Source organism: Rutidosis leptorrhynchoides, chromosome 7, assembly GCF_046630445.1.
Source record: "Rutidosis leptorrhynchoides isolate AG116_Rl617_1_P2 chromosome 7, CSIRO_AGI_Rlap_v1, whole genome shotgun sequence".
Lineage (NCBI taxonomy): Eukaryota > Viridiplantae > Streptophyta > Magnoliopsida > Asterales > Asteraceae > Rutidosis > Rutidosis leptorrhynchoides.
In genome coordinates, this window is record NC_092339.1 from 78,433,617 (window position 1) to 78,447,454 (window position 13,838).

Genomic DNA, 13,838 nt, shown 5'->3' on the forward strand with positions numbered 1-13,838 from the left:
ATCAGTCAAAATGAAAACAATTCCCCCAATGATTGTTGCATACGATGTTCATTACGGGGGTGATTTCCGTAATCATTACAAGGTCTACAAGTTTGGCAAAAAAATTTCATTCGAAGGAATCGATATCCGTGATGTTGGTTTAGACGATCTGCTAGCCTTTCTGAAGGCAAATGTACCGTGTGAATACACGGGTGTGATGTTTTTTGAAGACGATTATGATGATGAGATGGAGGCAAGCTATCTTCGTACCTACGATCAATGGTACGGGATAAAAGATACCATTGAAGATCGTGGTAACCGCATTACTCTGTATGTGGTTAATGAAGATGAAGAAACGTTGGGTTGGCGTTACATCGATGAAGCAAACGAAGAAGAAAAAGAAGAACCGGTGGCTCCAGAGTACGACACAGATGGTCGTTTTTTTGATGAACTCTACTGAATTCATCAAAATTTGTGTTGTGTTTTAAGATCTTATGTTGTATTTCAGTTTAATTTAGTTCTTGTTTAAAAATGTAACCGTTGGTGTGTTCAATAAAAGTGATGTTTAAAAATAAAATTACATTACTCAATAAGTAAACACGAATAACATTAATTAAAAATACTGAAATTAAAAATTACATAATTTAAAAATCTTAAAAACGAAACTAGAAATACATAACAAATTACTCAATAATATTAGCGGTACGAAAGTAAGGTGATAAGTTCCAAACGTGCTCGGTTAAATCTGCCTCTAACTGTTTGTGAACTTGCCTATCTCTTATTTCCTTAACCATTGCATCTCGATCCCTCAAATCCCTGAGTAACCGACGTGGTGGGTTCCGTTGTATCATTCTTTCTTCTTTCTTCCCAATAACAAACCCGTTATTTTCTTGAATCATGTTATGTAATACGATACACGCATACATATGTCTTCTTATTTTGTTGAAGTCCAAAGATCTCGCCGGAGTTTTTAACATTTGAAATCTACCCTGTAATACTCCAAATGCACGCTCAATATCTTTTCTCGCACTTTCTTGAAACCTTTTAAATTTTTTCCGCGGTTCGTCAGTTGGAGAATGGGGAGCTTTGACCAACATTGCCCAATCGGGGTATATACCATCACCTAGGTAATAAGCTCTTTCGTAGTGATGGCCGTTAACATCGAATGGTGAAGGTGGAGCAGTTCCATTTTTAATGGTGTTGAACAATGGTGAATAATTTAAAACGTTAATGTCGTTGTTCGCACCCGCCATACCAAAGAATGCATGCCATATCCACAAATCTTGCGAGGCGACTGCTTCAAGCATAATGGACGGGCCTTTTTTATCTCCTCTAGTATATTGACCTTGCCACGCAATTGGACAATTCTTCCACTCCCAATGCATACAATCAATACTACCAAGCATACCCGGTAAACCATGTTTTTGGGCATGAAAATTATACAGCCGAGCAATATCTTCGGCTGTTGGTTTTCTCAAGTACTGTCTAGCAAACAAATGAAACACGCATTTACAAAAATTATCTAAACATAAAGCAGCTGTTTTCTCACCAATTTTTATGTATTCGTCATGTAAATCAGGTGTAGTTCCATACGCCATTTGACGTATGGCCGCCGTGCATTTTTGTAGTATCATCAAACTTTGACGACCAGTAGCATCGGGACGTTCCCTAAAAAACATAAAATAATCGGGAATATCGCTACTATTAAAGTTAGATATACCTTCGATGATACGGAGAAATAATTCACGACTCATTCGATAACGTCGCCTAAAGTTCTTTTCCGTATAGTTTGGAGTTTCAGAAAAATAATCGTTGTATAACCTCACTGCCGCATCTTCACGATCCCTTGGAATATAGGTACGGGGGCGAGGGACTCGTGAACTTGAAGCTTCTCCCTCGACATCTTCGTCCGCCAAACTACTAATAAAATTATATATTTTTTCATCATCCGAATCGTCATCAATAATAAATTCGAGCATTTTGAATGTTTTATCCATTATGAAATTTTATAGTATTTGTAAATAAGAAAGGAAAAGTAAGGAGGAAAGAAATGTATATAGAATGAGTAAAATGGGTGTGTATATATAGGATAAATAATATTGGATTAAATTTTTTTTTTTTTTAATTTGCCCAAATTGCAACGGATACATTGAAAATTAATTAAAAAAATTGCCAAGTGTCCCAATCAATTTCACCCACTCCCGTTACCACCCCCGCCGCCTACCCACGCCACCACCGCCGCCCCCAGCCACGCCCCGCTACCTCCTTCCTCCCTGCGTGGCCGGTTGCCACATCACCACTCACGGCGTGGCCGTGCTCCCGTTACAAGTCGTCTTAGTAGATACAAACACTTTTTGTTTTTAATAGTTGAAAGATATGTTAGACGATTTGGGTTATGATGGTAGTAGTCAATGGCGAGCCTAAAGCATGTGAAGTGGGGTCCTATGACTTCACTATTAATATAAAAATTAATATAAAGTACTTATCAAATTGTATAGAATACTACTGAAATTAACTACTAGACTTCATATATTTTTACAATTTATGATTTTTTAAAAGTAAATAACCACTAAAAATATTCTTTAAATATAATTAACTTTGAAAAAAAAATTTAGAACCCCATGAAGATTCATCATGAATTTGCCATTGGTAGTAGTGGAACGTATTATCACTTTCTGAGATCATATACTGACCTTGATTATGGGTTACAAACTCTCTGTAATGATTGTGACATCTACTTTTTAATATCTCATGTAAAGGAAAATAAAGAGTTGTGTGTCTACACCGAACATGAGTACAACATAATCAATGATGATGATGTTCATGTGCTACCTAAAGATGAGAATAAAGGTGAAGTAATTGTGTGTAAGAAAGAACCTGAAAAAAGTATATTAACCGGAACTGTACTAAAGGAGAGTGAATCAAATGATGTGGACAAGGACGATAGTGATGATGATTACATTGTGCATGAGAATAAAACTATTGCCGATTATGAAATAGATATGAAAGATTTCAAGTATAGTGTGGATGAGGATAATGAGTTTATGTGTAATGTTGCTTCATCAAAACATGAGGTAACTGATGACTCTGTCGAAATAGAGGTCTTGAATAATAAATTTCGTACAAATTAAAAAAATTTAAATAGTCTACCTAGTGTTCATACATACTTTATCTGAGCATCCCCAAATTAACGACCCGGGTTTTTAGATGTACAAAGTATTGCTCGTCTTCCGCAAAAATAATTCATCTTTTTAATTAGGGTTTGCAATTAGTGATGTTGCGTATAAATTTTGTTAATTTAAATTGAGGAATGGAATCGTGGATATAAAGATAGGTAAGTCGACGCATTATAACAAGAACTAGACAGAAAGATTGGAATAACCTCACGTGACTAGTACATGTTGCCATCTAACGTTAGATTTTAACAGACGTTAGTGTATTGGACTGTCAGCAACAACACTGCAAACCACAAGGATTGTCATATCAAGAAAAATCAGTGTCTATTGGGACATTTTTAGCAAACTACGGGGACTGTTGGTGCAATTTTGTCTAAAATAATCTTTTGAACAACAATCCTTAAAACCATCATTAACAAACTTAAGTGTGTTGTTCGCAACAATTAATATTGATTTTTTATGGCGGTTATTGATTATTGAACATATAATATATTTATGCACCTAGTTTTACGATAACAAGTTATCGTTAAATATAAAATTAATATATTATTTGTATATGTATACTCTTGTGACTTTAACATCTACATGTTCATATTCGCGATAAAACGAGGTTTTAAAGAACATCATACCGTAAATTAATTAGTCAATGCTTCCAACGTCAAATTAATTTCGTCCAAATTTAATTTATATCACCGTTAAAGAATGTTAGTCAACATGAAAAAACATTTTGCCTTTTGAGTTCAAGTATGATAAACTAAAGTGTAGGGGGTAAAAAGGTAATTTTTCTATAAGTTGAGTAAAATGAAAAGCCCTAGCAAAAGCCTCTGCTTGGTCACTGTTTTCTGTACTCAACGAAATCGGAACTCTCAGCCCCATTGATTTCAGGTTAAAATTCGTTCATTCACAAAACATTTTTTATATTATAGATTCGTATAATGTTACTTGTTTGCATTTGCTATTGAATATTATGATTATTCTATGATTATTACTATCGTTTGCAGCTAATTTTAGTGTAAATTTGTTAATGTTAATTCTAGGGTTTCGTAAATACGGCTTTTGTTAGATACATAATAAATACATAAATAATGTGTTTCAGTTTGTTAGAAATTGCATTTTACAGCATGTATAATAACGTTATTGAATATCTGGTAGGCTGATTTTGATTTTTCTATTTGTGTTGTTGCTGTTGTGAAAGCAGATCGAAGTTATCGAAAAATGAATTTGAGGAATTTTTTATTTCGGATACCGATTAACAAGGCGTCTAGGCGTAACGGTAGAGTTGTGTCATGGAGTTATAGACAGATTAGCACAACTCGTTGCGTTACCCCTGTGTTTTACGCAGCAGATACCAGTGTCAAAAACAGTATAACGCCGATGGCACATTCGTTATTTTATAGATTCATTCACGCCGGTCAAGAAACTGTTTCGAGTGGTGGTAAAGGCATAGTGAGTGTATCTGGGGACTCAGAGGATGATGATAATGCTGTTATGAATGAGTTTTTATCTCGATTTGTTTGGATTATGAGAGGAAAACTTACTGAGGTTTATACAGATGCTGATAAGAACGCAATTGATGCTATGCTTCGTATAATCGTTGGGAAGGTTGTTGAGATGAATATGCAGGGTTGTCTCGACCAGTCTTCGGTGTCACATGAATTTAGTGAGGATTTGTGGAACACTGTGTGGGAGGTTAGTAATGTGGTTTTAGAGGATATGAAGAAGGCTATGAAGAAGGAGAAAATGAAGAGTTTTCTTCATTCTGAAGAAGTTAAAGAAATGGCTAGGTTTGCTGGTGAGATAGGAATCCGAGGGGACTTGCTTAGAGAACTTAGGTTTAAATGGGCTCGTGAGAAATTCGAGGATAGTGAGTTTTATGAGTTAATGGAGCGTATGCGACAAGAGGGTAAAGAACCAGAAGTTGAAACTGAAATTCTTGAAGCTTCTGAAAGTGGTATGGAGGGAGTAAATGTTGATGATGATGATGATAAGGAAGTTTCTTTACCTAAAAGAAGTGGAAAGATAAAGTACAATATTTATGGTCTTGATCTTTCAAAGCCAAAATGGTCTGAAGTGGCTGAACAAATTCATGAGAGGGGTGAATCTATTTGGCCTAAGGAACCGAAACCTATTTCTGGGAAATGCAAGATTGTTACCGAGAATATACTGTCATTGCAAGGGGATGATGACCCGGCCCCACTGATTTCGGAATGGAAAGAACTGCAACAACCTACCAGGGTTGACTGGATTGGACTTCTTGAAAGATTAAAAGAGAAGAATGATCAATTATATCTTAAGGTATTTAGCATTCCCCCTTCATTATTGGTAATACATTGACAGGAGCATAGTTCTGTTTTATATTGCAGTATAGAAGTAAATTGCGAAAGCTTAATTACCTCTCCATAGTCTGTAGGAACAAGCAGTGGCGGTACCAGAAATTTTTTTCACCGCGGGCGAATTTTTTTCCTAAAGCGTACCAACTTTTTTAGATAAAATATGGAGGCTTTTGGGCAAAATACGGAAGTTTTTGGGTAAAATATGGAGATTTTTGGGTAAAATACGGAGGTTTTAGACAAAATATGTAGGCTTTAGGGGCAAAATATGAAAACTTTTGGCCAAGAAATAAATCCATCGAGGAAAATGAAAAAAATCCAAAATTTTTGCATTAAAAATTACAAATCCACTGAGGGCGGGTGCCCTCGCCTGCCCTTTCTAGTTACGCCCCTGGGAACAAGCATCATTATATTCACCTGTTATTTTCTATCTCTGTACACTATTTTGATTTTTGTGATCTGCCATGAAACTTGAAAAGTTATAGTTTTGTTACTGAAAGTTTAGACCCATGTCTTGATGGTAGCAAACTAGAGTTTCTATCAAAATATTTTATTTTTTTATAATCTCCGTGACACTTTGTTTTTTATAGGTTGCTGAACTTTTACTTGACGAAGAATCATTTGAAACTGATGTAAGAGATTATTCACAACTAGTGGCTGCCAATGCCAAGCTGAACCAGTTTGATGCAGCTGAAAGAATCATTAACAAGATGCACGAAAAGGGCATAGTACCTGATATCCTAACAAAAACTACTATGGTTCATATGTATAGTAAATCAGGCAACTTGGCTCTCGCAAAACAGACTTTTGAAAGTTTAAGAAGCCAAGGGTTCCAACCTGATCGCAACGTTTACAACTCGATCATCATGGCATATGTTAATGCTGGTGATCATAAGTCAGCTGAATCCGAGTTGCGAATCCTAGAGTCAAACCATTCAAAATCATCAGAAGATATATACTTAGCTGTTCTTCAGGCATATGCTCAACAAGGTGACCCTGCTGGTGCTGAAAGAATTGTGAACCGAATGTCTTTTGCGGGCTATCAACCTAGCCGTGAGTCCTTGACGTTTCTAGTCGAGGCTTATAGTCGAAAAGGCCATCCGGATGATGCAAGAAAACATTTTGATGACATCATCAAAATGGGGTATAAACCTGATGATAAGTGTATTGCAAGAATGATTCAAGCGTATGCTCAAAAGAATTATTTGGATCAGGGATTGTCTCTTTTATTACAACTTGAAAAAGACGGGATCGAGCATGGTCCCGCCACTTATTCGGTACTTATCGATTGGCTTGGTAAGTTGCAATTGATTGATGATGTAGAGGGATTAATGAAAAAGTTTAATGAAAAAGGTATTTCTCCATCGCTTGATGTTCATATAAGTTTATGTGATATGTATTCTCGAGTTGGTCAAGAAAAGAAAGCCCTTCAAGCTCTTGGTGTTATTGAAGCTAATAAAGAGAAATTGAGTTCGAATGAATTTGAAAAAGTTATAAGATCTCTTGGTGCGGGTAAATTTTGGAAAGATGCTGAACGAGTACGTGATTTGATGATAGATCGGGGGTTTACACCGTCTGTAGATCTGAATATGAGCTTACAGGCTTCTCGAATGTTCGACTCCAACAATAAGAAACCATCAAGGAAGTTATTTTAGATGATATAAGTTGATGATTTTGTCATGATTCTTCTACTGCAAACAGTGCGAACATCGTGAACTGAGATTGGTGTGATGTCTCTAGAAAAGTTTGTTGTTATTAGTTATAATCAGAGTTTTATGTTTGAAGTTGTTTACATGATCTTGCATTGTTTGCGCTTTTGCTATATTCAGATAAGACTAATGTTATGTTACACTCCATTCGGTTTTCAACATAAAGTTAATCATGAGAGTTGGTGTTTATTACTGTTTAAAGCATATTATTTTGATCCTGTTTTCGTGACTGTATGTTATAAATAATCATGAGATACTTATGGATGGTTGTAACGAGTAACATGTACCTGCGCTTCGCTGCCGGGAAAAAAGGTTGAAAAAAAAGGTCTCAAAGAAGGTTAGAAAAAATAAGTCAAAAAAAGGCGATTTACCATACCCCCGAAGTTGGGGGTAAACACAAAACTACCATCGCGAACAGTAAACCCGTTGGGCTCTTTTAGTTAGGGGTATATTCAAAACATTATCTTATAGTTGTCAGTAAAACTTGCCAAGTTGCCATTGTTTTATCTTCCAGCCCTTTTAATTAAAGGTGGTAATATGTATGGGTCAGGTTGTTCTATCCGGTAGGCTTTGAAAAATGGGCAGCTAAGGCTAACTGAGAATACATTTCTTCATGTTTTGTAGTATTATTTTAGATAGTTAATGAGTTTTGTTTAGTTAAGATAGTTATATTGGTGCAAGAAATATCTCATAATTTAAAAGGGCTCTAGGACTTTGTATACTTGAATTACCGGTTGGGCGTCTTTATATTTGACTTGCTTTGTATTTGCTTAAGTTGCAGGTTTCTGCCAAGGAGAATATTACATTGAATGTTTTCACACTCTACCAATAACTTGCATTTGGACCTCATATCAGGCACGGTAATTGTCTGCCATGGATTCCTCCGTAAGGAAATATATTAGTCTATCTTAGAAGCGCAATATCAGCTATGATGTGAACTTTTTGTATCTTATTCCCATATCTCTGAGCATAAAATGTCTGTATACTTGTATGTTTCTTGATGGCTTTTCATGAAATTATTAAGCTTGTGGAGGAGATTTGAACACTCCAAAATATGGATGAGTTACAATGTTGACTTACGTTGTCTAAGCGCATTCATGGATATGAAACTTTTATGAAGGGAACCAGGGTGATGCGCATCACTTCTTAGTTTTAGAGATTTAATGCTAAAACAATACGTTTATGTATATTTGTTGAGCTGGCAACATGGCTGGGGCAGATAGGTTGGGTAATGATCCGAATGGAATGGTTAATCCTTTCTTGATTTTAATAAAAAGTTATAGTTGTTATAGTTAATGTGTTATATATTTGATATATAATATAATATAATACAACGGTTGAACAGATAAAGTTTTTATGCCCAGATTATTGGGAAAAATGAAAATTTTTATTTGGATGTACGCAGATCACACTCGATATGTTGCTAGTTATGTTCGTGTTTTAGACCTCTTGTGACGATATATGTACACAAACAACCGGCTATCTTAGGATTGTTATGATATATTATTATGAGCAGTGGCGAAACTAGGATTTCTTTCACCGGAGGCAATAAAAAAAAAATTAATCGTAGCAATTTTTTTGGACAAAATTTGAAGATTTTAGGATAAAAGTTGGATATTTTGGGGCAAAATTTGAAAATTTTGGGGCAAAAGTTGAAGAATTTGGGGCAAAATTTGAAGGTTTTGGGGCAAAATATGTAGGTTTGAGGGCAAAAAATAAAATCTACCGGGGGCAAAGTCGAAAAACCCAAAATTTTTACACTGAAAAAAAAACCACCGGGGGCGGCCGCCCCCCTGCCCCTTAACACTTTCGCCCCTTATTATGAGTAAAGCCATACATAGAAAATTACTACATGACACCCAAAATCAAAATGGAAAACATTGGAAGCGAGTATATCTTTTGTAAGCGTTGATTTATTGACGACTTAACTGACTCTTAGAGCCTAAAGTAAATTTTCAGACAGAATTTAAAACCCATGCAAATTTGATTTTACCATTTTCACGGCGTCTTAATTTTTATTTTTATCTACTAATTGGCCGGAGGTCCACTTGGAAGCAATCTCTCTATCCGTCGAATAGAGAGAGTGATGACTTTCTCCACTTTTTGAGAGTGTTTTTACTCTGGGTGGATAAATGACTTGTCTTTATTCTCGGATAGGGGAAAGATTGTTTACATCTCACATCCCCATACACCAATCATGTGGTATTGAGTTTTGTTGTTGTATATCTTTTGTAGAATACTTGCATACAGCTTTATTCAAAGATTTTTTAAATTTTTTTCTATCATGAAAAAATAAAGCCATATAGCGCCAAGTTAGATGTAAATGCAGTGTTTTGCGGAGTATTATTTTATTTTATGTAGACATTTAAAATAAAATTAACACATAATTATTCATATGTTATACTAATAATTATGGAACTATGTAGATGTACAGTATTGTATACCGATTAACAATTAAACTATGTATGCTACTCCGTCCATCTAGTCTCTACCTTACTATTCTAATTTGTTATAGAATTAAGTGTAAATTTCGTATTTCAACCAATCAAAAGAAATTATTGCATGTGTTGTACAGTAACTATGAACTAAACTTTTGTAAATCTTACTTTTACTGTTTTGAATATAAAATTCATAAGAAATAACGACAGGCAAGAACTAGATGGCGCGGTTGGTATCGGGATGAACATGTTAAAGACGGATATGAATAGTTGCTAGTGGCCTTTTAAACGACAAATGCATGTTTAACATACGTGCATTTTTAAACAAACCACCCGTGATTGCATTAGAAACACCACATCGATACACTTCTCAATTGCATTCATAAACATACCAAGGACTTAGCACGCATTAACTTTTCTTGTGCTTTTAACTTCTGAAAGTTGTGAAACGTTTCATATATAATACTGGGTCGAGCTCGAGTTAATCTAACTTGTTGCAGCCTAAATGAAAAGGTTCAAACTTTCAGGTTCCAAATGTCAAAACCCTCAGTTCAGGTCAGGAAGCACAATTTTTGGTGAGACAGTTTTAGACCATTTGTAGTGGTGACAGGGTGTGATGGAGTGTTTTTGAGGGGTATAGTGCTGATTTGGCAAATGTGATGGCATGATGGAATTTGTAGTGGTATGGGGTGATATTTGTGTGATGGAGTTATTTTATTAATTTTATTGATTTAATTAAATTATAAATGGATTTATCTAAATTGTGATTGGTTAATATCTCCATCACCCCCAATTTTACTTCCATGATGCTCCCATCACGCCCACATAATTTCCCTCCCATCACGCCCCATAGTGGCGTTATGGAGGCGTGATGGAGGTAAAAAAATGACCCATCACGCTGCACTAGGAGTGGTCTTAGTGATAAAGGGTCACACAAACATGAAGGAACTTTTTCCATGTGACTTCAAGAAAAATTTAGAAAACACTACATCTTGACTTCTAGGCAGAATAAGAACTACGACTCTTCGAATTAACCTAAAAAAGTCTCAAATATCAAGAGCAAGCTTGGGTTGACTTAAAGACAGAATATATATATACACCTACATCAACATATCAACATATCTATAATATAATAAATCACTTTCTAATTGATTACAGAAAAACAGTTGAGTGGGCTAAAAAATAGTAGAGCTGAGTAAAAAACTACTAAGATAATACGACATCAACCTATTCTGCCTGCAAACCTGTTCAAAATCGACCCTCCAAATTCAGTGCCTTGCTACATGTGACTTCTTACCACCATACGTCTGTCAAGCATTCAACAAATCAGTTTTAACAATCGTAACAGCATTATTGGTTGGTTAGGTGAGAGTTATTTATCTGGAGAAGATATAAATTCTTACCTGCTTTCCGATGTTAAACGGGACGTATTTGTATTTAATCATGTGTGTGATTTGACGCTTCATTGTGAGGATGAACAGAACAATCCAATAGCAGAGGAGTACGGGCCAGAAAACAGGGACATCAAATACTGAAAAGAATGTCAGAAGAAACGCTACTGCAAAAGCCTTTGTGATGGCATACCTGAAAACTCAAACAAAAAAAATAGATGAGCCTAATTTGTTACCAATCAACTATCTACGGTTAAGAAAAAGGGCCACATTGTTCAAAAATAAGACTAAATATCATGATGTGATCATATTTGAAGTCTGAACCATGTCCAAGTGTTGTAACAGTTGAGAATAAAATTAAAATTTGAGCAATTGTTGCTCTTATCATAAACTTAGGGGGCAATTCCAACCCATTATTATAGAAATGGGTCAATTTGCGCTGTATGCTACTTCTAACAATTCAGTGAATTATAAAGTTTAACTGTTCAACTTTCAAAAGACACCAAAAACATGATCGTGTACATACAGGCAGTGGCGAAACTACTTGGGGGCAGAGTGGGGGCACCCCCAGTGGATTTTTTTTTTCAGTGTAAAAATTTTGGGTTTTTCGACTTTGCCCCCAGTGGAATTTTTTTTTTTTTTTTTTGCCAAAAAACCTACATATTTTGCCCCAAAACCTTCAAATTTTGCCCAAAATTCTCCAACTATTGCCCCAAAACTTTCAAATTTTGCCCAAAAACCTTCATAATTTGCCTAAAAACCTCAATTTTTTGCCCCAAAACCTCCATATTTTGTCCAAAAGAATTGCTAAGTTAAAAAAAAAATTTTTGCCCCCGGTGATAAAAATCCTAGTTCCGCCACTGCATACAGGATTCAAATATTGTGTACATACAGGATCCAAGTATTGCGTGTTATTTGCTAATTTTTTATGGCCACACATATGAATCAAATAGTCTATAACTACCATATTAAACTCTTCCAAGTAAAACAAAATAATCACAATGAAAACATCAGAAACGGATGGTAAACAGTAAACTCACCAAAACTTAAACTCTGGTAGTCGACGTATGAAAGGCTTAAATTCATCAGACTCTTTTGTAGGCAGAAAAGCCCCATCCAAAGCTTCGATCTCCGGATCAACCTTTGGTGACAAAAATCCAATCAACAGATTCAATACATATATCCCAAGACCATAAGAGATGACATAAAACCCTTGAACATAATAAACCCGTAACACATATATTGCAGCAACAACAAGTGTCCCAAGCCACCTCTGAAGCGGAAGAGGTGTCGATTTATCCAAATATAACTGAAACACCTTCGAAAATTCACTTCGCCATTTGGCTATCGGTGCCATTGCTGCAGCTGCATCACCCCTAACTCCTTCCATCTAAATTCTTCGATATATATCTCTGCAACGAGTAATATAAATCACAAACAGTTCAATAATACGTATTCTACTCGCTTATTATCGATATTTTAACGTATAACGGTTCAACATATGTTGAAAGCTAACGTGATCTCTAATAAGTAACTACAAATATACAAAATATAAGCAGTTAAATTATATGTATTCTACTTAATTTCTACATATAAGAGTTAACTATGACTGTGTTTAGTCAACTTATATGCTTCCTGTAATGAGTGATACAGCACATAAACGAAAACGGTTACATAATATGATGCAATTAACGTGTACTGTTGATTAATTAGGTTAATTCATCATTAAAACGGAGAAAACAAAGATAGAGTGAAACTAGTGTACGGAGAGTAAGAGCAAAATAGCAGGAAAAAAAGAAGGAAAAAAAACCCTAATAACTGAATAGAGATGGACAGACTATGGAATAAATACTAGAAAGAGTGTTAGCACTACCTGTGAAAAAATTGTAACTTTTTTGGTTTGATTTTAGGGTTTTTCAGAGGTTGATGAAATTGTGATTCAAAAGTATCGGTGATATTCAGCTGTGTGTGTGTGTTGTTTTGGTGATCAAAATAAGCTTGAGAAGGAGGAGATAATAAAATTAAAATATCAAAATTTAAAATATAAATCTCTTTCTCTTATCGTTTAGACAACTCACATCGGAGCGCGGTTGGAGCTTCGTTGACTCCACGGTTGATTCACGCCAATGCTAGCGGCAGCCGTTGAGGCGTCGTTTGCATCCACCGCCTTTGATTATGATGTGCAACAACATTTGGTAACGCACTAGTGGGACTCAAAATCCAATATATCCGTTGTAAAAATAGCCGTTTGTATTTTTATTTTATTTTTTTTCAATGTAGCACTATATATAGTTGTACCCATTTGATACATTATATATTTCAACTATTACTAATAAAAACACTTAAAAAATATCCATTTGAGAATGGTTCGAGATGATGAAACTTATGAAGAGGCGTTAGCAATTGCAAATGCATATAATCCAATTCATGCACTCATTGCTATCGATTTTTTAGAAGAAGAAGATGGAGCCGAAGGTGAAGTTGTACCGATACCTGAGCTCCTAAAAGACACTTTCCTAGAGATCGAGAAGGAAAAGCTAGACAACTATTCAACGATTATTTTTCCGACACCCCTACTTTCCCGCTCGATAGGTTTCGGCGACGCTTTCGTATGAGCAAGTATTTGTTCATCCGTATATGTCGAGGTATAATCAAATTTAATCAAGAACTTATACCCGATTATATTATCAGCCAACACGTCGTCCTCGACATTTAGACTTCCAAGAACTGGTTGAACTACATATGCGAATGGATAAAGAACTAAGGGATAAAGGCAGTCATCATTTTCTTCGAGATACTCTTATTGAACACATTT

At 35.4% G+C, this 13,838-nt stretch overlaps 3 protein-coding genes across 3 annotated transcripts; 1 reads left to right on the forward strand and 2 right to left on the reverse strand.

Annotated features, from left to right (window-relative positions):
• Positions 1-662: 662 nt before the first annotated feature.
• LOC139859366 (protein ALP1-like) lies at positions 663-1,976 on the reverse strand. The gene has a single exon (XM_071848157.1). It carries the CDS (start codon positions 1,974-1,976, stop codon positions 663-665), a length of 1,314 nt encoding a protein of 437 aa, XP_071704258.1.
• Positions 1,977-4,007: 2,031 nt separating this feature from the next.
• On the forward strand, positions 4,008-7,370 carry LOC139857706 (uncharacterized). Its single transcript, XM_071846532.1, has 3 exons — positions 4,008-4,040; positions 4,354-5,450; positions 6,076-7,370. The coding sequence occupies exons 2-3, from the start codon at positions 4,371-4,373 to the stop codon at positions 7,138-7,140; spliced, it is 2,145 nt and encodes a 714-aa protein (XP_071702633.1). The 5' UTR covers positions 4,008-4,040; positions 4,354-4,370; the 3' UTR covers positions 7,141-7,370.
• A 3,341-nt stretch (positions 7,371-10,711) lies between these two features.
• On the reverse strand, positions 10,712-12,999 carry LOC139857898 (protein RER1B-like). Its single transcript, XM_071846748.1, has 4 exons — positions 12,897-12,999; positions 12,064-12,435; positions 11,036-11,216; positions 10,712-10,939 (listed from the first exon to the last, which is right to left on the reverse strand). Exons 2-4 carry the CDS (start codon positions 12,411-12,413, stop codon positions 10,901-10,903), a joined length of 570 nt encoding a protein of 189 aa, XP_071702849.1. The 5' UTR covers positions 12,414-12,435; positions 12,897-12,999; the 3' UTR covers positions 10,712-10,900.
• Between the last annotated feature and the right edge of the window lie 839 nt (positions 13,000-13,838).

Bases quoted from the DNA above. Each gene is read 5' to 3' on its own strand.
- LOC139857706 (XM_071846532.1), top strand. From the start codon at position 4,371: ATGAATTTGAGGAATTTTTTATTTCGGATACCGATTAACAAGGCGTCT. The intron at 5,451-6,075 runs GTATTTAGCATT...TGTTTTTTATAG, and splicing joins ATGATCAATTATATCTTAAG to GTTGCTGAACTTTTACTTGA.
- LOC139859366 (XM_071848157.1), bottom strand. From the start codon at position 1,976: ATGGATAAAACATTCAAAATGCTCGAATTTATTATTGATGACGATTCG.
- LOC139857898 (XM_071846748.1), bottom strand. From the start codon at position 12,413: ATGGAAGGAGTTAGGGGTGATGCAGCTGCAGCAATGGCACCGATAGCC. The intron at 11,217-12,063 runs GTGAGTTTACTG...TTGAGTTTTCAG, and splicing joins CTACCAGAGTTTAAGTTTTG to GTATGCCATCACAAAGGCTT. The intron at 10,940-11,035 runs GTAAGAATTTAT...AATGCTTGACAG, and splicing joins CGTTTAACATCGGAAAGCAG to ACGTATGGTGGTAAGAAGTC.